The 25,774-nt window shown below is 34.5% G+C and overlaps 1 protein-coding gene across 1 annotated transcript in view; it reads left to right on the top strand.

Annotated features, from left to right (window-relative positions):
* The window catches only part of LOC110372438 (alpha-mannosidase 2), a 73,733-nt gene that overhangs the window by 34,351 nt on the left and 13,608 nt on the right, over window positions 1-25,774 (top strand). Inside the window, 2 exon segments of the mRNA XM_049851545.2 lie at window positions 21,570-21,646; window positions 23,142-23,225. Of these exon segments, the coding sequence (XP_049707502.2) occupies window positions 21,570-21,646; window positions 23,142-23,225 (161 nt within the window).

Here is a 25,774-nt window from a genome sequence, read left to right as displayed (position 1 = left end):
ACTATGTAAAATCTCTAGTAAGCAAATTACCAGATATATAAATAAATCTGAAATATATCTGTTATGATCAAGACGGAAGACGCTGGATGCAGATCGCTTCCAAGCGGTATCTGTGGAGATCTAAGGGTGAGGCCTGTGTTCAGCAGTAGACGTCCTATGGCTGAAATTATGATGATGATATCTGTTATCTGACATCGCTTAGTTTTTGGATAGCAGACGTAAAAGAGAATAAGTGAAATTTTAATTTTTAATGTTTTGCAATTAAAGTGCAAACACTTAGTATGTAGTTGACAAACTAATTTGTAGTTGCAATGACTATTTATTTACAAGCTGAGTATGAGGAAAATTAAAATAAACTTGTATTGAATTTACAAACATAATTTACACTTTTCCCATTAGAAACTCAATTTCATACAATGTACGGAACTGTCAACGCGGTGCAACTCGTATTGACCAGTTAGAATTTGTTTCCTATGTGGTTAAAAACTTGTAAGTACTTTGTTACCGTTTACTATGGTTTTGCAACAATTCAATGGTTTTCCTGACAACCTGTCTGAAACAAGCAAATTAACTCTGGGATAAACAAAACATTTTTATTTATTTGAACGGTAAAACATGTGATTTTTGTTCAAGTTAATGAGAACCGTAGCTTCTCAACCGATTGCCTGCTAATATATGAAGTCAGAACAGTAACCACTTCACTGTTCACGATGTAGACACAATAGTTAAACAATCGGTGTGTATCACATATGACTCATGGGCCAGGGTAGGTATGAAGACATTTTTCCGAGGGACTTTGTAAGCTCTAATTGGTAATTAAAAAAAATTAACTCTCAAAGACACAGTCAAACTGTACATAACGGTTTTGTGAGGCGTATGTTGAAATACATAATAATATGTCTGTAATAAAACTTGTTCATAACAAATACATATAATAAATACAAGTACTAATATCATACATTGGATATAATGTCAAAAGGCATTGTCTACCAGTCAGCCACCCCATCAGTAACACGTTACACGTCAAAATATCCAATTAAGGATCATTATACCAGAAAAGTAAATAATAACTATAAGCCGACCATTAATAATGCCGTTTCAATGGAATATGATAATTTCGTCCACTAACCCGATGGTAATTAAATCATTAATTTATACTATTTTGATGGATTAAACCTGAATTTTGAGGGTTTCCACTGAATTATGGTTTTTGACCACTTTTACTGTTTCAGTGATATTTGTTTAATGTATTGTGTTTATTTGGTTTTGTGGTAATTAATTTGCCTGTACTTATGGTTTTTATAACATGGTTCACAGCATAAAATAATCCGTAAAAAGTCCATGTAAATTGAATTTCTACACCATATACTCGATAAACATGGGACTCTCAATGGCAGAGAGAGGTAGATTGGAAACCTGAGAAAGCAAATAGTTTTTTATCAGGACGTTCCTTCAAACGAGAGAAGCTTTGGTAAAGCAGCGAGCTCATCCATGATACTTGTTTAAATAACATACGATTGCTAATGTACGTCCAGAACACAAAATAAAAGAAAACGTTGTCCAGAGTTTTAATAAGCTCCGTAATATCTGTGAGTGTAAACGCCGAAAAACAAAATTCAGAAATGCGAGCCTTTGACTATTTTATATTGGAGCCGAAATACGTAGATTTTCATTACTCTCGTGCGGTTGGTGGTCGCGTTATAATCAGAGCTTGGTCCTTCACTACGCTTGTCGATATTTTTGTTTGTTCGTTTTACATTGCAAATTCACGTGGGGTTTTTGGTTGAAACGCTACTGGATTTTTTCTATCGAGTTACGATTTTCGCGTTTCATAGTAAACATGTAAGGGGTGTTCTGTTTGTTTTCGTCACCTGCCTGTCCTTTGATATCTCATGCATTCCCCGGTGACTAGTTTTTGAAGGCACCTACAAAACAAAAAGCTAGAATTTTCAATTTAGTGTCGGTTCACTCGACTTTGATATTCAGAGCAGGTTTTCCACAGATTATTCTCAATAATTTGTCAACCATTACAAATGAGAAATCAAACAATACAAATGAAGCGCGTGATTGAAATTAGCGTCAAAAGCGGTATTATTTACCGGTACACATCACCTTGTTGGCTGCGGTTCGTGTAAATAGTCCACACCGGGGTGCGTCGCGTCACCTGAATGCATGCCTTCAGGGCAGACACGCAGTTGACGGCCCGACAGCCTAATTTGAAATCACGCCACCTAAATCTGCCGGACATTCTGTAAATTTACAGCTGGGGTCACATTTACCCATGATTATTCAGTTGCAATTGCGAGTTCTATAATTTTCATTTGCAATAAATAGTTACGTAAAATTCATGCATAGATTAATTTAATATGCACATTTCTGCAGCCTCTAGCCTTTTGCCTCAATTATGTTTTCAATAATAAACGGAGAATTCAATCATATTGCAATACAAATTGAATACTAATTACTTTTAATTATTGCTTAACTCGGAATCAAGCGCATAATTTTATTTATTGAGAAGCTATTTGCAATTTCATTTACCTTTGTATCATGTCATTAAAGCTAATAGGGTTAACTAAGAAAGGGAAGTGAGGCTAATATTGTTATGTTTTATTTTAGTTCTCGGCGTCTGCATTGCTTTCAATTAGATTGGTCTAACAAAGCGGATGCGATGGAATGATACTCGCAGATTCCATGCAAAATGCACCTTTATTACTTCTTTTCTCTTCAGAAATATCTTGCGTTGTAATGTATCGGAAATAATGTCTAATTGTTCTTATAACAATAACATTCAACCTATTCTAAAATAGCATATTTTTATTGACTAAGAAACAATTGTAAGTTGTTAAGTTTATTGCAAAGGATTTTTTACAATTATAGGTACACTCCGACGATAATCTGGCCGGTACAATAGTTCGTTTAATTAGTGTCATCGTCATACTGTTAATACCTTCGCTAAATACCGTCCACGAATGATGGTCACGTACACTTATTGATTCGGCTTATCATCTGTTTCACCCTTCGATTTCTCACAGCCAGACATTATTTGTTCTACGAAATGCTTTTACTAAGAGTCCCACACTTTTAGACGGCTAACAGTTTGTTTGGGCTCATAAATCAGTACGAAGATGAACGATAATCAGCACATAACAACGATCAAGTATTTGTCCGATATCAGACATACTAAAAAACTTTGAACGACTTCAAGTTTTTCTTTAAAAAAATATTTTCCATCCTTCGGCCAACTGTTTAGACTGCAGCGTGGGCACGCTTAAGCTGATATAATGACTACCTCTTAAGCTTCATAGAAAAACACTCAAGTTAGTTCCATAACTAGTCTAATAAACATAAAAAAAATCACTAATACTATAAGTCTTCAGAGAAAAACAAGCTAGGAAAAATACTCTCAAAAATTACAAATTGTCGGTGCTTGTAAGGATTAGCACTGTTATTTTTTAGGATTCTGTATGGAAATGGTAAAAAATATTTTTTGTGATGAACTCTTTTACTATTAATTTTCTATTTGCTGTCGATTAATTTCTTTTGATTCGAGTAGCAAATGGCTGGAACTGGAAATAAAAAAAAAACTGTATAAATGTTTCCATTTATTTTTCTTTCAAATAAATAGGAAACTATTAGCGTGCAATTTTACCATTTAACCAAACTTTTCATAAACTCAGTTGAGTGCAATGTTTCAATTTTATATTTAGGTACTTGTAACAATTTCAGAAACATCATAACATAAAATGTTCAAAGGTAAATTCCCTTCGCAGCATTTGTGTAACTTTTATCGTGAGCAATTTCCTCTATGAAAAGTAACTGAAGTGATTTCAAATGGATTTGAAAATAATTTTATAGCAAAGTTGATACTTCTCGGTACTCGCTGTTAGTATTGCGAAACAAGTAAAAACTGTGATGCTCATAAAAAGAGCTCACGGATTCAGGGATTAAAAGTAGAAACTGTCTGCTAGACTGTAAGCATTTTTTGGAGCAAACACATTTTAGTAACTACCTCTATAAGTTATATAGTAAACACTACAAAGGAAAAACCCCGTCTAATTCACTGCCTAATCTTACTTCAATACACACATCAACACATGATACCCGTTGCTAAGCTACACGCTACAGGAATGACGGAATATCAGATAACAACAGAAAAGCCTGAGCTATTAAGCTATCAATACATTTGACTTGTATATTAACCTACACTATACAAAAGTAAGTGTAACTCAATATTTCTTTAGCGTCCATAACAAATGTAGTACATTTTGTTCTCATTAAAAGATGAATGGCACCTCCATTATGGCTTTCCTCACGTAATTTGATTTACATCAAGGCTGAGAAAATAGGATTTTTATTTAATGCAGCTTTCTTTGTTTATTATTTTTGTTCAATACACGGAGCCATTTTCTAACTAGGATTTTAAATATTTTTGTACTTATTGCCGAAGCTATTACCAACAAATATTATGATGTAGACGTATGTTATTCGAGGATTCTTTATCCATATCTCTGGAAAAACCTCAGGAAAAAACATAATTATATGTTATTGTAATGCATACGCTTATCAAATACAACATATTATAATTATTAGCCGTACACACACACTGCAGATTAAACTGTGGGCCCATATTTGACCCGATAGTTAACTGACGGATTATTTTGAAGGTAATCGTGGTCGTTTTGAAGGTAATATCTCAACGAAACTTTTTTAAATGTGTAACTTACTACCATTCATCTCCATATTCATTTAGGAGCACAATCAAACTATTTGGCCCACGAAAAGTTTGCAATATGTAATGTGTATGTACGAAAAGAGCTCTATTGCACCAAAGGAGCTGTAATCTCTGAAATGATTTTTAAGAGGACCCACATACTGCAGACTAAACTGTCGGCCGGTTGTCATGTGCGTTTATTATTCATTTCCATACTGATTTATGATTTCAAACAAACTATCAGTCTAAATGTATGCAGTGTGCCGATACTCTATCTATCAAAATCTATCTATGTTTTGCTTAGTAGAGATAGGAGTTTGACAATCTTGTATCGGGCTAATGTTAAATTCTATCTTTAGTGTGTAAGTCGAGGGATAGATACAATATTGGGAACGAGCCTTAATCCACAAATACACTTCCTAGGTAATATTATTTTAGTCAGTATTTCTGTATCAGGTGTCTGACTGAAACGGAATTCGCTTGACATTTTCACGATGGTTTAACTGAAGCGAAACTGATCAGAACACTCAGTAATTATTGGAGTTATGATTCAGTACAGTTGGTTGGCTAACGAATATTGGTTTTGTGATAGCTATTTCTGGCTTGCATCTGATATAAAGTCTTAACTGAGATTCTGCGAGTTAATTAGTGAAATAGATATCGAAATAGTTTGTATTTTCAAAAGGACTGGCTGTAGACTGAGCTGTCCTTTGAAGAGGACATCATATAACTAAAACATATTTTTTTTATATAATTTTCTTTTTTGTACAAATGAGTTGCGATAAATGTTAGGATTTTCCTTTGAACACTAATCCGCAAAGGACATAAAATCTATACAGGTTTGCGCTTCATACAGTCGATTTGTGGATTAATAAAAAACATTTTCTTTTTCACGTAATTATACACAGATATTAAAGGGAAATGCAGATTTTATAAAAAAAGAAACTTAGCTTTGCGCAGAGATTTCCTTTGAAGGGTAACGTAAAAGAACATTCATTATATCGCAGCTGTTTGTAACTTTTCCACGTTGTTGATTTTTATAGATTTAAATAAAAATATATTTCTAGCTCACGTTTTCATGCAAAATGCTGGATTAAAAGAGAATTTTTGTTTAAAAAATAAGCGATAAACGTATGTTCAACATAGAGATTTTTATCTTTTACTGAAAGCATTTAAAATTCTAAAAGTATCAACTGTTTATTCAAATACAAACGCAGGACTTCATATTGGCTAACCGTACGTATTTCAATTTCGTGTAGCTATTAATAAGTGTATTATCATTAATATTTCACCACTAACGTACCCACCATTGCGCGAACATCTCGTCTCTGGTGTACATACTTAAACAATAGCTTATATTATATTACTATTGTACTAAATATATGCATTATATCTTGCACTGCAACCTCAGAGTACACATAATATGAGATATGTTTCAGAATATTCCAAATTATATAACAATAAACACATTTAAGCGGTTTGAGGTATTCTCCGATGCATAAGTTGATGTAATCTGTTGTCTACTATTGAATATGTTTACATGAAAATTATTTCTCTAATAGTGACCTACACAATTAAGAAATTAGTTTCGCTTTTCATTTCTACGTAAATAAATGTGAAAATTTCAATTTTGTTTTAATACAAATGTGTTGTAATGATGTCTTAGAACTGTGGGATTAAATTATATAGGAGACATTAAACAATTTAGAACACTAGCACAGAATAATGGGTTAACAGTTTCTAGCGTAAATGTCAATAATAATACTCGTATCTGACATTTGGTACCATGAAGCAGTTATTATAATAATATCTGAGATACAGATTTCGGCGTCGTAGAAGACAGACAAAAACCTCTCCAAAATTAATCTTAAATAAAAACAAATGAAAATAAAAAAATATGTTGATTCTCTTTTGTCTACGCATAACTAGTATTCCATAATGTGATGCACTCTGCCCCCGATACGCTAAGTTTAATGCAATTACAGGTGACCAATGAGTTCGTTCACAAACATGTCGCATCTCGCAGGGGTGGGGTGGCTACCCCCATTAACGGGGAGGACGCCCCGTCTCGATGTTGACCTTTGCTCATAATTTTGTTATACGTTCCATGAACTTTTGTGACCTCCAACTTAAAAGTTTTGTGAGATAACTGCGTGTAAGTAGTAATACCTTTATTTTGGTCACAATAGCTATATTTTTGGAGTCCGTGTATGTAAACAGTTATTTCCAAGAAAAGCCTCCTTGATTCACTGCTGAAGTATCTATGAATATAATAATGCCATCAGATTCTCGAGAAATCAGTCAATAATAGATTCTAGAATTTTATTTTGGCTCTTCATTCAATATTTTTAAAATAGCTGAATACATACATAGGTACGTATTCTTCATAACCGCCTTCTAACAACGCTAGTTATAACTTCAAAAGATTCCTCCCATTGTACAGTCCAAAAATACTTCCCATTATGCCAGTACCGAGCCAAATAGCGCTAATTTAAAAACACGCTCGATTGCTTGTGACGTCATTTCAGTTCAGTTTCAAACTGAACCGACGCACGTTAAAATACTAAACAAGAAATTCAACCTCGAAAATGTTAATTACTTTTCCCCTCAAGAAATTAATTGCAACTTTGATAAACACATCGTGAACATGAAAATAAATGCAGTCACAAGCTAAATTTAATTTCCCTTGTATCCTATATTATGCAGTAAAATAATAATGTTACGTCAATTAAAATGGTGCATTCATTATTTCTGAGAATGGCTGCCGGATCTCGCATGGCAGCGGTGACTGCACATTCCCAGGAGAGCAGACTCACACACACATACACATATTTACACGTCATAATCAACACTAGCAACTATTCCAAACAATTAATATTACAACGTCAAAGTTTTTCACCACCCTTTCAGGCATCTTGCTAAGTTCCCCAGCCTTAAATAGGTACACAACGTGAGCAAATATTTTCAAACGCATATTATTTAAGGGAAAACTTATAAGCTAATCTTGTGTAGACAAAGTTTCTTGCTCTTATCTTCAAGGAAATGTTTTTCTTGCAATGTTGCTCAAAGCAATATATAGTGATTCTTTTTGCTTGGTATTATGGTTGTGAGATCATCTTAATGCATAACACAGCTCATAAGACTATACACTGGAAAAGACGTGGAATATTACATTGTGATCTTACGGTATTTTTAATATTAATTATCTCTTGAGCAGGAACTTCAAACGCAATATATTTTGCTAGAAACTTCATAGCAAGTATGAAGTATGCAATAAAGTCTTATAATATAAATAAGGCACAATAGCAGAGGCATCTTTACTATGTACTTAACTTTCGCTTAAAGTTTTGCTAAGCATTTTGTTATGACTCTTCTAACCTGTAGTCATCATCACCCGAGCTTTTTCCCAACTATTTTGGGGTCGGCTTCCAGTCTAGCCGAAGTCAGCTGAGTACCAGCGCTTTACAAGGAGCGACTGGCCTATCTGACCTCCTCAACTCAGTTACCCTAGCAACCCAATACCCCTTGGTTACACTGGTATCAGACTTACTGGCTTCTGACTACCCGTAACGACTGCCAAGGATGTTCAATGACAACCGGGACCTGTAGAGTAAAACAAGATTAAAAGTGAAGCGAGATCAAATGCATCCAGCGCAGTAACGCAGCAGCGGTTAAGTAATCTCTGTAATTATTTCCCTCGCTTTATCGTTCTCCGAGGAAATCAAAACCACACTCATAATAATTATTGTAAGATTTATCCGAGAGGAAATATACAACTGTTGCATAATAATAATAAGTAAAAAGTCTATTGCATAAAAACGTACTCTAAGAGTACCCCCATACTACAAAGTTATAGTCTGCCGATAGTGAGTTTGGGATTGTAAATCAGTATGTAAAACAACGATCAGGTAAGTACTTTTTCGGTTTCAGACCGATTAAAGACTTGGATTGAATTCGCCGATTTTCTTAACCACCGGGCCATCTGTATAATTTGCAGTATGCGAGTTAGATAAATATGAATGCAATATTTTTTATAACGATATACAATAAACAGTTTTATTATTATAGTGCCGAGAATTTATGCTATTCAAACAAAGTGTAACATAACATTATAACAATGCAGTAACTTAGCGGAATTCGTAAAACAACAGTCATTTCAATGCATCTTGTCTCAACAAAGAATGCGTGAATACTTGAAACCTTTGCATACGTCGTGCTTTGTTTAAAAGAAAAAGTCGTAATAATGGTGCACAGTACACTAATCAATAATAACTATACGTAGTGACAATGCTTGTTCACACACTGCGTAGTTTTCTTACATGCGTTTTTCACTTTCTCTCGAGTAAAAGCGAGATTCTAAGTACCGCTGTATGGACGTAACGAATCGGTCTCACATAACCAATCAAAATTTACAATATGTATGTGTAGATAATTGAAATATTTACATACTTCTATACTAATATTATAAAGAGGAAAACTTTGTTTGTAATGGATAAACGCAAAAACTATATTACCGATTTTAAAAATCTTCCACCATTAGAAAGCTACATTATCTGCGAGCAATACAGGCTATATTTTATACCGGTAAGGGCAGTAGTTTCCACGGGACGCGGGTGAAACCGCGGGAAAATGGCCAGTGTAAAATATAGGCAGTCCGAATTTATGTGGTTACTCATTAATGAACCCGGTTCGGACTGAAATGCTGTATTTTCCCTTCTTGCTTTTCCGTAAATTCATTTATGCACCATCATTATGGGAAAGAGAATCATTACACACATGCAATTATTCAGAATATCTATAGGTAGGTACTAATATTGCAAAGGGGAAGGATTTGATTTTCAGTTGTTTAGGCTCAATTACTGAAGAGATTCAAAAAGTTACGGGAGTAAATTGTATAATATAATAGCGATGTCTGTCATGATTATTCTCACTATTTTATTTAACTGTGCTTAAACATAAAACGTCACAAATGTACCTCTTAAATGTTTTCAACTGAAGAGATGTTCTTCTTTCTTACATCTTAAAGTAAGTACAAAAGCTTGTTATTTTCCATTGTTTTAAAAAATATCTTTATAAAACTATTTTCCTAGAACTAACCATTAACATCACATTCATCCAGTTTCTTTAAATGAAGATAAATAAAATTTGTTTGCGCTGTCTGAAAATTCCTAGAATTATTGTCATGAAAAGCTCACAGCTTAAGTCCTTAGACATAAAAGGCTGTTATTTAAAGTACTTAATAATAATAAAGATTACTGATGAAAGGAAAGCCAGAATACAGTTGAAATCGTTATTCCTTTGTTTTTGCTGTAACTGAATGAACGTCGACATAACATAGCTATCTATTACGTCTACCACATACGATGGATGATCATAGTAGGTTTCATTGATGCGAGCAACTGGTACAAATTTTGATGAGTATCATTACGTTGACTGAATCTGTACTCGTACTTATGCCAGAAAATCGTAGATTTCTATAGATTAATTAAAACTACACAGAGTACACAAGGTGTCAAAGTTTGCATAAAAAATAAAGCCTAAGTAGTTTAAAAGTTTTCAATAATATCGCAGATAACCCTCCCCTTATCCCTCCCTTTGATCCATAGCCAGTCGAATGTGAGTACAATAATTGATGTTACATAAGATTTAACATTACTGAATATTCCCCAAGAAACAAGATCGGTTTGCGTAAAATAATTCCGCACCCGGAAAATTCAAGACTTAAATATTTCACGAATGAAACTGAACAAAAAGTACTGAAGGATGCGCTCAAAACGGAATGGAGTGATTCGCTCCGTTCTTTGCATTCCCTACAAATTATACTGTATTAATTCAAGTACTGCAAACAATTTAAACAGTAGAACCGTTTGTAGTTTTGTCAAATACGTAACATTGTTACATATTTATGATTTCATCTCGAAAGAATTCACTGATTCAATTTAATCGTCTGGCGAATTTGAATACGTTTAGTAATATTGGCAATACTTGAGCGTGTGTGAGTGATTTATGTATTATACGAGATAACATTGTAGCAAATGTAGTACATAGTTAGGGTATACCACAACCACATAGGTTTCGCGTATAGTCTGGCACAGTTAGATAACTGTAGTGCAAAGAATCTAAGCTGTCATTTACACTTAGTGGCCGAGTATCGGATTAGTTGCTACTCGGCTTGAAATAAGAGTATCTTTTCTTTCTGTACGACCTGTCTTTTGGGTCAATTGAGTTTATTAAATACTAGCTTCTGATAGCCGTTTCTTCCGCTTCCTGAACGGTCTTTATAAGTTATTCTAATGCTGCTATAATACTGTGTTAAGTTTCAACAAACACCACCCGTTTGAACATGAAAAAGTAACAAACACACATACACACACACACACACACACACACACACACACACACATATACTTTCCTTGTTATAATATTAGAGTGATATTTACTGACATGATAAATTATGCACATTTAGTTACAATGATAAGGATTGCATCTTTTCACAGCAACAGATTTAATGCCGCTTAAAAAGCGAATCCAATTGAATCCACAATATAGGCGTCGGTATCCTCGAAAATAATTAAGTATATTAACCAAAGCTGTATTTTCCTAACTTTACTCCAATTTTCCGTTTCCAAGTAAACACTCAATAGATTTAACTCTTTTAATGTCGTATTGTTTGACCTGAAACAAACCTAAGGTCAACGAAGACCGCTAACATCATGTCGAGACGTACTTTAATTAGGGTTATATAAGCCACTACGTATACGTACAAATACGCTAAGAACGTTGTGGTTAGGTATTCTGATAAACAATCGATATTTTAGGTTACCGTTTTCGTCCTTTAGTTAAGTAATGATTACTGCCAATTTTTATCCTTAAACGATAAAAATGTCTAGGTAATAAAATGGTTTTAAAATCGTTTGGTTTTGCAAAAAACTCAGACTTCCGGCGCTCGATATTTTAAGAAATTCCTTCGGGATTGTTTTTGACATTTATTTTTAAAATCTCAAAATAGCCTGCTGCCTACGTCTATGACCTTATCGAGGCAAAAATATTGGCGATTTTACATATGTAGAACCGATACTGCGAAATGGAAATTTATCGTACAAAATCAGAATAAAATTGCAATTCATAACAATTAAAAGAAATGCTATTATTGGCTATAGCTTATAGGCTTTATTACAAACCAATCCACTTTGTCAGTTTTTATACCTTAACAACAAATAAAAATAATTTACTAATTGATTGCGTATATGAAATGAGAGAGACCGTGCGGTCAGACAAACGGACGGACTCACGAAGCTTAATGAAAGTGCTTCAGCAAAGATCCTTTTGTTATTACAATATTATTTTTCATATTCCATTATTTTACGATACTTCATTAACTTGAAACACTCTTCCAATTAAGCCAATAATGGAATCATTCAATACATTTGTACTAATTGCATAGTGGTTTAACTCAGCTAGCGAGAAAATAAATTGCACTTTGTAAGGTAAGAAGTAATTGTGCGAACTTGAGAAGTGCGTCGTCGCATTTCTGAGTAAACCAAATATGTTTGTGTATAGGACAAGTGTAGGGCCGTGACTTGTTTGTACTGCTGAATGGGTGCGTTGACCTCTGGCGAACCTAGCGCACTCTATTACCGAACGGATGATATCAACTGGAGTATCGGGGGACCATCACGGACTGTCACTTAAAACGATCAACTCTTAATCCTTAATATTAGTATTTTTTGTCCAAAAGTAAACCTGTTATGCAGGTTTTTCCATCACAGTTCACTGAAAAATGTACGAGCGCTTGACTCGCAGTAATATGATATCACGGAAAAAACATCGGTTTGATTTTTTGCTCTGCTTTCCTGTGGTGAATGAAAATGTTTTAGCTGCTCGCACCCACAAAATTTGCCCACCTTGTTTTACTATTCCCGGAACTGGCTTCCGAATTTAAGCTGGTTGCGACGAAATGAACATAGCTCTCACTGCCACCCAGTTTATTTGATGCTTTTTACTAAATAAATTCTCGTGCCACGAAGATCGGCGAGTCCTTTTTGGGGCATTAGTCACATGCGCCAAAAAGACTCTCTAATCCTCAAACTGCTGTATAAAGAGTTTTCAAAGCTTTCACGAAATTTTTACTGCGAGGAAAACATCGTTAAATTACGAAATTAAGAGAAATATTCTGTACAGTCAGCATGGTAAACTGAACAATGCTGGTTAGTTAGCAAGTAAGGAGAAACTGGGAAATAATTGTGTAAAAATAAGATGCTTACCTCAATTTTATTTTTAATCGTCCGTTTCGTTAATAAATCTCGAGAACCGAAGCTCTCAATACTCGTTGTAGAACAAGTCCGTTCCTAATAAATAAAAAATGTGCAACTGGTTTTATTTGAACTGTGCAAAACGAGTAAGCCGATTAAACGTTTACCAATAGATTGGAGTGCAGGACCTATCATGCTGCATACATTTTTGTGTTTTGAATCAGCGTTTTTCCAATCATTTGATTGCGACTATTTAGTAAAAATATTTATTGAATTATTGTTCGCCGCGTGTGTTGGCTTTTATGAAACATTGTCACGATACACAAAGGGTGTGTGGTATATATCAAATGAACAATAACTTAGCTCTCTATAGGATGTTAAGTTGGTTTGCACGTGGTTTTCCGTCAACGACCGATGATGCGGTAAACGCTTACTGGATGTGGTAATGGAGGTAATAACCATCCCGCAGCCTAACCTAAATGCCGTGACGTTGCCGTGACCGCTGGAGACCACCAACAAATTAACATCATGCCGAAATAAAAGTACCAATACATGAGCCTGGGTGAAGTCTGTAAAGTTGCGGACTTAATTAAGTTTTTATCATTCAAGTTAGCTTCGGAATTGTTCGGTCGGTATGGTTAGTCTAAGTCAAAGCCGAGCGGATCTTTCAAACATAAGATAAAGCACGTGCATTATTGACCATCTTGCACGATTTTGGCAGGTCCTGGCTTCATTTAAACATATGTGGCAATCGATACAGGTAGTCAGAAGTCAGATAATAAGTCTTACTACGAGGTATCGTGTTGCCCGGGTAACTTGGTTGAGGAGGTCAGCTAGGCATTCGCTCTATGAAAAATACTGGTACTAAGCTGCATCCAGTTGGAATGGAAGCCAGGCAGATGATGACAGTTCTGATCTCCGTGGTTCTGATCCATATAATCGTTACACGGACTCAAGTACTTGCGGAGCATTATGTAGCGTATGTATTTGCGGTGCTCATCTCACCTCAATAAATTAGCCCATCTCCGGCGCGAGCGGCTTAACAAGACTTCCCACGCACGCTGCAGAACTACTTTTATCGTTATACGTATCTCATTATTTATGAACGATATTGGTATCAAAAGTTTACTGTTCAGAAATTAATTATTGCCAACAAATCTACATGTAAAACTGTTTGAAAAATTTAATTACCGATCAAAGAGTCTACCTACACAGATATTAAAATAGTTTGCTGAAATGAGCGTCGGGACAGAGCTTTATAATTTATGCATCATGTTTAAAAGTATTCCAATATTTTGTTGATCGGCTTAATTTGAAATGTTTCGATTTGATTTTTTATTAAATGTTTATTAACTGGGTGGATTATTTGAGAGAATGAATATTAATGAGTTGAAGGAATAATTTTCAATAGAGACAAGCCGAATGATGGTAATATAAACCAAATTCTTACTGAATCAAAAGTTTAAGCATTACACTATGAAAGATACGTTTTACTTTTGACAGCATCATACTATTTTAATTTACCACTGTTTACTACCAACAATTACTTACTTTTATGCAGTTGTAAATTTATCAATAGCTCCGACAGCCAAAACAATAGAAACTAAATAGAACTCATACAGGCACGGCTATGCTTCCATGCTGAAGTTACAAGTACCTATACGCTTCAAAGTGTACGATATAACTTTTAATTGATCATTCATTTAGAATAAGTTCCTTCACACGTCATACTAAACAGTGATCAGACAGTTGCCACGATATTTGGCAAAAATATTATTTAAACAAAATCTTGATTCCTATCAAAGTTTTCACTACTGATACCGTCTTAATACCAGAGTAATGTGCGTACTACCATAAATCTTCATACTGATTTAGGAGCCGGACCCAACTCGACACTCAATTTTTTATTAGCATCTCATATTTTATATACAGGTGGTTTTTACAGCCTAGAAACAATATGAACCGTATGTGGGCACAGCTTAAAGAAGTTGGAGAGTTAACAGTAGCTTGACTGTCGGCCGACTTAAAGTTACTCTTAGCATATCTTATCTTAAAACAAAAACGTGTTAGTAACACATTTTATAACCCAATAATGGTTGAACCGTTTAAGCTTAGGGGAGGTAGCTAAGACCCGGGAAATTACCAGGGACGCGGGTGAAACCGCGGGTAGAAGCTACATAGTATGTCGATAGATCATGAACATGATCTGTACTTCACTTTAGTGCACGCAAGTATGCTCCGATGCAATTTGCGGGTTTGTGGGAACGCATTCCGATAATTTCCGAGGTTCCTGATATAGGGAGAAATTCGCATGTTAGATTTTTGTTGCGTGCGTTTTGGGTAGTCTGTAATGTAGTGGTACCTACCTTAATGATATAGCTATTTCGATTCAAATCCGCGATAAGTTTTGTAAGTAAAAATATAGTCTCTATTATTATCAAAGTATGTTGTAGACACTGGGGATTGAGTAAAGGTGATTGAAAACATCTTGAGGAAACGTGTGCTTTTAGAGATTGGTGTCATCAATCCCCCTTGATTTGCACGATGCAACCTTTGAGCAAGCGTGGCTATTAACGCTCATCATTTCCATGTCTTTATGAGAAAATTTAGCATATAGTGAGGCAATAAAAAGGCCGTTTATGTGAAAATAGCGATAAGTTTTACAGGAACATTTTGTTATAATTGAAGAAGCCGTAGTTACAGCATTTTGTTTTGTATCCATACCTACATAGTTTTTACCCAGTTACGCAAAAACTCAATTAAAAAAGCCAGTTTCGTGTGTCCTAATAAAAATAAAACAAACACAAAACCATGTCATAACAGTTACGGTATTAGAAGTTTCAGAATAAATATTTAACTAGTGAATATGAAATGTTGTGTGAAAACTGAATTTTCTACGTACGAACTAGTTCATACATTGTTCGAGTTAAACGTAACATAGGAAACTTGGACTTTGTGACTTCATAAGCGTTCTAATAAATACTGTATTTACTATATGATTTAATTGATTTTATATCGAATTTTTAGACTAATTATGCGATACTAAAATTTCACCGAAATGTGTCTTCGATTTTTTTTTTTCGAACACATACTCAAAATCGTTTATTCAAACTTAGCAACATACATATGTCTGTCTTTAGGTAAGAAATATTATTTTTTTAATTAGAATCATTACATTTCTTTCCATCCTATGTAAGTCCTATCCTACGTATTGGAAATACAACCTACAAAAGTTCAATATTTTCAATTTACATACTAAACATATACTTAACAAAGAACTAATTAATTAAACATAAAACTGTCATGCTCCTAAAATTCAAATTAAACACCAACAATACAAAACAGGTGCATTACAAACCTCAAAAGCCCTTTCATAACCTACACAACAGTTAGGTATAAGCTATACCAAAGAGTTTCTAACGGTGTGAAGTTTCAAATGAGTTTGCTACTGCGCCAAGCAATGGTTTATGGTTTTTGCCTCAACTCACCTGTGTTCGCGCCATTTTGACTCAAACACCGGTTAAATCTCGTTAGCCTGTCTATTTTAACATCAAAGAGAAGTTTCGAATGGTGACGCGTTAATGCACAATTCTGTAGGTTTTGACGCCTGATAAACTATGAAATGTTATCTAATCTGCTTAGTATTTTCTACACTAATGGAGTTTTTTTTTGTTTGTTTGTAGTCGATAAACCGGTGGACCGATTTTGAAAATTCTTTCACTATTAGAAAGCTACTTACTGCGAGTAACATAGGCTGTATTTTATTTTAGAAAAAATAGGGGTTCGTAAGATATTTTTAAAATACATTGGGGTTTTATCCCAGTTTTTTCTGTGTGTTACAACCATGGAGTGAACACCTACAGGATCCTCACGACTTAGTTACTCGAGTTACAAAATAAAAGTGACTTTCTGACTTTTGAATCGACTACAAAATATGAACAAATTTCTCTGAGAAGCCTAGCCTTACATATTTTCTGAAGCATTGAACATATAAGTTACACAACTGATATTTTTCTTTCTTTCAATAGTCACGCATTGACGGACTGACCGCACTAAACGCGCCTTAAACTATGACCAGCCATACCCTGCGGTTACCACCACCCCCAAGCCTTTGTAACAAACAGGTGTTCAAATTAGAATATTCGGCATCCCTGCGTCAGCTACGAACCAATAAATAGTTGTGGCGTTATACGGAGCTTGTTATAAAAGTATGTTGCCAATTTAACACGAAGAGGGGTAGTTTGACGGAAACTTGCAGACGGTAGCGTGCGAAGCATGTAACTTGTGATGCGAGAGATCAGGCGTAATATAATGTGTGTATCGAAGGTGTGAAGGCATTTGAAGGGTGTAAAAACCGTGAACTGATATGCAATGGGTGCTGTAAAGTTACAATTTATTTTAAAGTTAAATATGTTTGGTGAAATATTTGTGAACATATTTTTGCATTGAGCGCGCTCACTCTATAAAGATGTAGTTGGCCGATAGTTGATTTTTGATCATAAATCAGTATGAAGATGAATGGAAGTACACACTTAACAATGATTAGGTATTTGTTCCATATCAGACCGACTAAAACCTTTGTCTGAATACATGATTTTATATAGTAACATTTTTTTTTAGCAACATGAAAATTAAACATATTCTAACTCACTGTTTAACCTGTGCCAAAATATCCATATTGTGCAGCCACGTAAAACTTTGCTACACGAGTTAATTGTATTAATCCCATTTCGTAGCTTTTCAGCTTAAAACTGTTAGTTTCAAACGCTAACATTCTAAATAGCCAAAATTAGGATTTAATAAGCGCAAGCGTTTCACGTTAACTTTTTCAAAAGGATCATTATAACGGTGCTGGTTACTCTGGGTGGATCACAAAAGGACCACAGCGTGCTTTGAAATTCAGGCGTTTATGTTTGTTATGTATTACTGGGAAATTAAACTATTTATTCGTGTATATTGCTCGTAAAATAAACTGGTATCGTGGATTGTAGAGCTTTTGGAACCATTCAAGGGATTGACTCAAACGCATACTTCTATGTATTTCGAGTTGTTTTCATAATTTAACCGAAACCCATGCAATGGTTTACACATGAATACTTAATAGATATAGGTATATTAAGGGTACATAACATTATAGAGCGGCAAAGTTTTCAGTTACTGAGATTCGAGTGTCTTATACCGACTGTCTAAAATTGACACTCGTATCTCCGGTCCTCGAAAACCGGTTTTGAAAGATAATTTTCATAAGCTAACTTTACCTTAGCAGGAAAGTTTCCATCGGGACGCATGTTAAACTGCTTCTGTGTTATTATAACAAGGATATGATGTTTTCGCGATTTCATACCCGTATTTCTTGAGCTTTTATCCGTTGCTTCAACAAGCTGCATACATTAAATATCAAACAGTTATTGTCGAAGTAAATTATCGGCTGGTTGTGTTATATTACAGCCTTTGTTACAGCTCCCAGTCTACAGGATACTAATGGAAATGCATTATGCATCAACAAAATGACATTGACGTTAATCATACTAACTACCACGTGTTTTGTTCAGGAAATCAGGCTTTATCTAGTAAATACTGGTTTGGGAAACATTTTGTCTCTGTCTTATTTGCCAATCTCTTAAGCCGTCTAGAAAATTTAGAGGCTCATCATGTATGTAGTATATTATGGATTATTTTAAACTTTTTCAGCCATGCAACTTAAAACGTTCACTAATCAGGTAAAATAAAACTTCGGAAATTGAGTTTTAAGTTAGTAAAATGTGCAACGCGAGACGTCACCTGCAAGGAAAATCTATTTCGTGCAGTCAATCTACGGTAAATTATTGCGATATTATATACTCTGAATATTTATAGGCATTATTAATAGGTAAATTGCGTATCAATCAAATGTAATTTTATGTTTATTCGGGTAATGAGTAGGCCGCTTATTAATTTCTATGTTTGCATTTAAAGTATTAAATTCAAAATCCAAATTATTATAATGACAGTCTCACATAACCACAGACCGCCCACAACTAGTGTAAATTGATGAATTTTCAATTTACCGTGTAATTAAACCCCAATCAAAGTTTACATGTCACTATCTGAATAATTTGGCATCAACATTGTGTTTCAAACACGAAACCGAACTGACAACGGACGTATCAAAGCATGAATGATAGATCTATCATATTCAATGCTATATTCCGAATGTCCATTATCTGTGCAATTTAGACATTGGTAAACGTCATCTGTCCGTGATTGGTCATCGGGATGATATTGTGGGAGCCGCTTTGTTCATGTGAGGACCATCGTAGCTGTCAGCAGTTGCATGATGATGGATGTACAAGCGCCTTTGTTGTCGCGACTGCCGGTGTCGCTGATTGAAACGTTCTACTGCACTGGTAAAGGTGTATGGTGCTAGCTTCCGCCATTTAGTTGCAGTACTGATTGTAATGTAGGTTTGTAGTTCGAGTCCTCAATAGATATATATCATTGTTTATGTACGAAACTTTTGGCTAATGACGTGTAAATTAGTATTTGAAATTGATGATCATAAAATAAGTAAGTTAAATTTATCAGTATTTAGTAAGTTAAAATTATCTTGCTGGTGTTCTATTAATGGCAATTTCAGAAATCATGCAATGATACCTATTGAAATTAAACTTACCTATTTAATTCTATTACAGCGGTTTCACACCAGCGCATTTTCCATTCGGCTTTTACGAGAGCTTTCCTTAGCGCATATATGCATCAAAATCTGTTTGTATAAAGGCACTGGACATGTAGAATATTCAGTTACATAAAATGAATTTTATTAAAATTGCTGAATTGGCATTTTAATGACAAGAGGTTCTGAACGAATTCGGGGTCGAGTAGTTTTTAAGAGTACCTTGAGAGAAATATCTTACAAGAAGTCTTGAGATTTTTACCTGATTCTTTGGCAATATGCTCATTACCAATTAATTTGGATATAGGTATTAGTTACGAAACGTGATATAATTAGATCCTTGTTTATTTCTCTTTTAGGGATTCGTGGGTGGGTTACCTTGCACTGTTGTTGTTTTTGCTTACCTCGCATTTAACCATACATACTTACATGTATCCCTACACTCCTATAGAACAAGTACGATGTTATCTCATTTGATATAGTGTGTACCACATCTATCAAAGTTATTAGTAATATCGATTTCTCTGAAGAGCGTCTGTCACCTGAACAGTCTAATTATGATAGTGTCGCTTTGTTACGATATTGGGTATTCAATGATCAAGCCACGTGGAATTCTAGCGCCAAACTAATGTCGGCCCAGTGTTCGCTCTACTGCGTACGTACGAGATTAGGTGTCCTACGTGAGGTAGGGACTAATCATTGCTGATGTAGCTTGGTAATGAAGCTACAATGATGTGTGATGTTTTGGAAAATGCACTTTTTTTGATGCCATGAAAAATCTATACTAGTTATTAAGTAAAAAGAAACTGTTGAACTTCAGGAAGCAAAAAAAAAATTTTACAAATAAAATGTAAAGTGACTGAAGGCTCCGTAACTAATGAACCGATTTGAAAAATTCTTTAACAGTTTTAGAGCTATACTCTTCCCGAGTAACAAAGGCTATATTTTTCCCTGGCAAGGGCAGTAATTCCACGGAAATTCCAGTGGAATAGAGGAAAACGGCTAGTATTTCATGAATTCCAAACCAAAAGTAAAGTGGCCAACAAAATAACTCGATACTTAAACGATATTTGTTTACAAAACTTTTATTCCCAGAAGTTTTGAAACTCTAGTTTCTATTCGTGTACAAAACATCGATATTTTACACTAGTTGCCACAAGTTCCGAAGATACTATTACGGAAATCGGTTGATTCCATTCACGAGAGCTTACAAAAGTCGCCTACTCGTGCACCTTTTCACGGAATGAAAACTATATGTACGTAGGACCTATTTCTTATACTGTGGAAACTGAATGGATTTTTTGTGTTGCCTTAAAGGTGCTTAACTTTCAGCTCTTCAGTCGGCTTTCACGCAGTACTCTTTCTTTTGCTCCAACCAATCTTACAATGTCTATAGTAATATGAAGTTCTCAATTTGACCGTGTTTTGACTGTTCTAAGTTTATATAATTATGAGGTTTTATTCGTAACGGAAACTACGAGATTATCAGGCATTTGTGGGTAGTGAAACTTACCTTTAGTCAGCGGAAACCAATCACCGGAACCAAATGTGTCAAATAACGATTGCCGGTAGGCTGACAACAGGCCGGATGTGCCGACATTTTGTATTTTATAACGTTCGTGCAGGAAACAAGGCAACTGGGTGTTCGTGACAACGTTAGGCACAATACCGACCATAGACATAATAATCATAACAGAAAACGCAAACATTACAACTCAATGTTATTTTGTTGCAATAACATTACATTTTATTATGTATCGCCTGTTTTTATTGAACCAATGAATTGTTTTCAAGCATAATACAGTACGAAATAAAATACATCTACTGTTTATTTAAGTGTGTACAACGATTGGAACAAAAACTATGAAAGCATAACAAACAAATTCATTGTCCGATGTCTATTATTTTTTAAATAAAAATTAAATAAACTAATAGCTGTTTTTCTTTGTTACAGGACTTACCATACCAGGACCCAGTGGTTTAGACTTGCGTCTGAAATCACCGCATACTCACTACCCAGGACAAGACGAGGCGAGTATACCAATGTAGCAAATGAATAAGCTATTTACATCTGCAGGCCCATGCGATTGCATGAAAGTGCATCATCATCATCAGGTTTTGTAACGTCCCGCTGCTGGGCACAGGCCTCCTCTCACACAGATAATAATTGAGTGTTAACCACGCGCTTGGTCAATGCGAAATAAAAATATATCGCGTCTAGATACTATCTTCTGGTTTCCTTAGCAGTAATTTTGCTATAGTTGTATAGCAGTATCTATCAGTTTTGCAGTCATGGTTCTCGACCCATTGAACTGCATTTTTTAGGTTCAGTTGTCTAAACTCTAAAGTCAAGTATATAAAGCTTAAAATGTTTATTTGCTTGAACGCGCTAATCTCAGGAACTACTGGTATGATTTGAATAATCTTTCAGTGTTAGATAGCTTGTTATCGAGGAAGGCTTTTTATCCGGATTTTTAGAGAAGTTTCCATAGGTCGCGGGTGTTTCTACCAGAAGCTAGTATAAAAATATCCGGTTAAAATCAAATGGTAATTAAAATCAGCACCCCGAAAAACAAATAAATTCTTCTATGTATTTAATTACGTACGTTATTCAGAGTATAATTTGCAACTGCTTCTCATTTATAATGTTTTAGTAAATCATATTTGTATTTATGCATATTTGTTGACAAAAGTCAAAGGTATGTTGACTGAAATAAATAGAGACATTTAATACTAAATATTGATCCTGTTCGCTGAAAGTCCAGATTATAGGGACTAATGTTTCGTATTAGCATTATTACATTTCTCCTGTATATTGAAACTAAAATTAAATTATATAAAAAATCAAGAGCATAGAAAGATTTGAGCCGTAACATGATAACTATTTATATACTTTAAAAAGTACAGCGTACTTATTTTCGTAAAGGTCGGACAATACTAATTTATTTAAAAAATAATTTAAAGCCCATGGTATTTTCTGTCATACTCTATATTAATTTGAAGCCCAATGTATTGAAATTGATTGAATTCTCCTTAACTATTTTTTTTTCAAATTTATTCAAAGAAAATGTGTATGCAAGAATTGCACACAAAGTCCAAGTAAACTGAGCTAATAGAATTAAACTGTTCATAGAATTTTAACTACTTATTAACGATAAAAATATTTCGTTATCTACAGGTTATTTGTCAAATTAAATTGTACGATTTTGCAGTATTCAATGCTTAATGGTCTTAAAATATTTGTAGTTAGTAGGAAAAGATTTAATTATAATTTTACATAAAATGTCTAGTACTAGCTACTACTACTGTATCCCGTGGTTTCACTATACCGTGGGAACTACTGGCCCATTCCCTCACAATATATGTATAGTTTATGTTACTCGGGAATAGTAGGAACTTTAGGAGACTTTCGGGTCGAACCAATAAAACTTTTCCTCTTGATTATATTAGTAGGTATCTGTAGATAGTTAATTAGTAACATTATAAGTATTATGGCACAGATTTAAACGTGTGTTTTATTTGACAGGTGGCCCCGGATCAATGCCCAGTACTGAAGGAAAGCGTTGCAGACATCGACACCGTGTCTATTTACCCGACTTTTGAGTTTCAGGTATGTACTAAATATAATATATTAATTAGTGGGAGACATATTGCAAGGCAACCTTAAGAGTTACTAATTATGAAGAAATTATACCTAGATGGATTGTGTGAAAGACAATATGGATGGAAGGAATGTTACTTATGATATGACTTCGGACAGAAAAGTATGGAATAGAAAACATGTTGAACCGCTCAAAAGATGAAATTGAGAGTAAAATAATGAGGAGTTACTGATTCTGTTAAAAAAGTCTTAAAAACATTGCTAGCTAAAGAAAGCACATGTTTTTTACGTGAATACTACAATTTAAAATACGAGTACTGTCTTCAAAAGTAAAGTTTAAATTCATTAAATAACGTTAACGAATGTATTCAAGCATTTACGATTGTCGCGCGTCAATACATTTGTCGCTGGCACGCCCGAGCACGCCGCAGCCGACCGGCCTACTTACTACCTCTATAATCTCACGCATTACGCATTTTACTTTACTAGCCTATATTATATTATATACAGCGTAGTGTAATTAACCGACTATGTTTGCTTTTACTATCGTTTTTCACGTGCGGCTGTCACGCGCGAACAGTTTTTCGTTTACGAAATAGTAGCACCATGTTTACTTGATACTATGTACCTAATTATTAGTAAAGAAAATCATCTCATACTGAACAAATTTTAATGCGATAAGTACCTGCACACTTCAGGTTGCAGATGGTCGACAGTATACCTGATTGTTACCAAAAATTTATAATCCAATTAAAGTTTTCAGTCCGTCTGATACTCGTTAAATACTTGGAAAATCTATATGCCAATCAAAGTTTTCAGTCTGTCTGATACCGGGTAAATACCTGATCTTTGTAATATGCGTACTACCTACCTTCATACTGTTTTATGTGCCAATTCTTCATACTACTACTAATGAGCCCAAACAAACGGCCGACTAAAAGTTTGCAGTATGCACTCTAACATAAAGAGCCATTCAATAGCAAGATGTTTGTATAAATTCAACAAGTACTTAACCGAAACTGATTGCTACTGCACGATCATTTTGCACATTTCATCAATCTGAAAAGCCGTAAGCACAGTTAATACACTTACGGCGAAATCATTGAGTGCCATCAAAGTTCAGAGGCCGGCTTTTAGGTAACTACTCATGTTATTAATTATTGCGGTGAAATTCGGCACCGTACGGGCGTACGCCCCGAGCCTCTAAGCTTCTTATGAAACTGGCCGTCCATCGATTGTACTGAATATTCCACATCGTTACTCTCATTCGAAACAGTAACCACGCCACTAATGGCCTTACTACAAAAACTTAAACGCCTGTTTGACACTTGTCTAAAAAAATTGTGGCTGCAAAATGAACCATATGTCAACGTCATAATTTGTCATTTTTTTAGACAAGGCTTAAACTGACGTTTAAATGTTTTTGTGGTAAGACGGTAATAGTCCAGTCAATTTAGACATTTGAATTTACACAAATTCACAACAAGCTAAAAATTACTAATTATTAGTTATATCTCCGAAACAGTGGCTCTTAGGAAAAAAAGTATTATATGTATAAGTTCATAAATAATTTTATAATTAACAATTTTACTGAAGATATTGTTATGATAAAACTTATCGTTTTGCTGGAAAACACACAAAAAAAATTGTCGTGGATCTTGAATATTTTTTTTTTGCATACAGGGGAAACATGGGGAACTTTGAAATTTTATTTTTTACTATATTTTAAACGATCTCAACAATTTTCAGCTTGTTGTGAATTAATGTAACTTTACAATCATTTTTGCTCTAATTTGACCGGACTATAAAGTCATCATTACCAATCACAGCACAAAAATCAATTTCAAATTAATCTTTTACACTTTTGTTCTAGATTTACAGTATCTGACCTAAAAAGGGTACCTTCTCGAGTCTTACGCGTACATATTTTATCGATTAATCGAATGCCTGCGATATTGGTTCAGGTTACATCGGAAAATATTTTGATATACATGCTTCAAGCCAATATATCAAAACTTTTAGATTTTATTTGAATAGTTTAAATATTGGCTTACATAAAATATTCCACATTGTTTGTGTTTTTACTTAAACAATGTACCTACAGAAAAAATAATCCTAGAATTCAATAAAGATGAGATAAAAGAATCAAATTGATTATGTTATAACAAATATAATAAAACATTTAAGATTAATTGCGGATAATAATAACCGATCCATCTGCTGTTTTTCGATAACAGATTGAAATTCGACATAATTTACATGAAGCTAATGTTAAAATTCAATTTCCAATCGCAAAATAATTGATAGATCGGTTATTGCAATCCGCAGTAAATTGATAGTAATTGATTCCGACAGCTCCCATCCGCATCCCGATACAAAACCAGTTAAAATCTCAAGTCTTTTCACTCCTAGATATTAATTACCATAAAAGCTCAACCAATAAATTGTCAGTCCCACTACTAAGTTAAAGAAACTACTTAATAAATTATTAACGGAAACCTAACCTGAATAAAGCGAGCCAGTGGCTGGTCTTGCATAATGAGGTAAAGGTAAAATGC

This window comes from Helicoverpa armigera, chromosome 1 (genome assembly GCF_030705265.1).
Source record: "Helicoverpa armigera isolate CAAS_96S chromosome 1, ASM3070526v1, whole genome shotgun sequence".
Taxonomy (NCBI): Eukaryota; Metazoa; Arthropoda; class Insecta; order Lepidoptera; family Noctuidae; genus Helicoverpa; species Helicoverpa armigera.
This window is presented reverse-complemented; position numbering and strand designations above follow the sequence as displayed.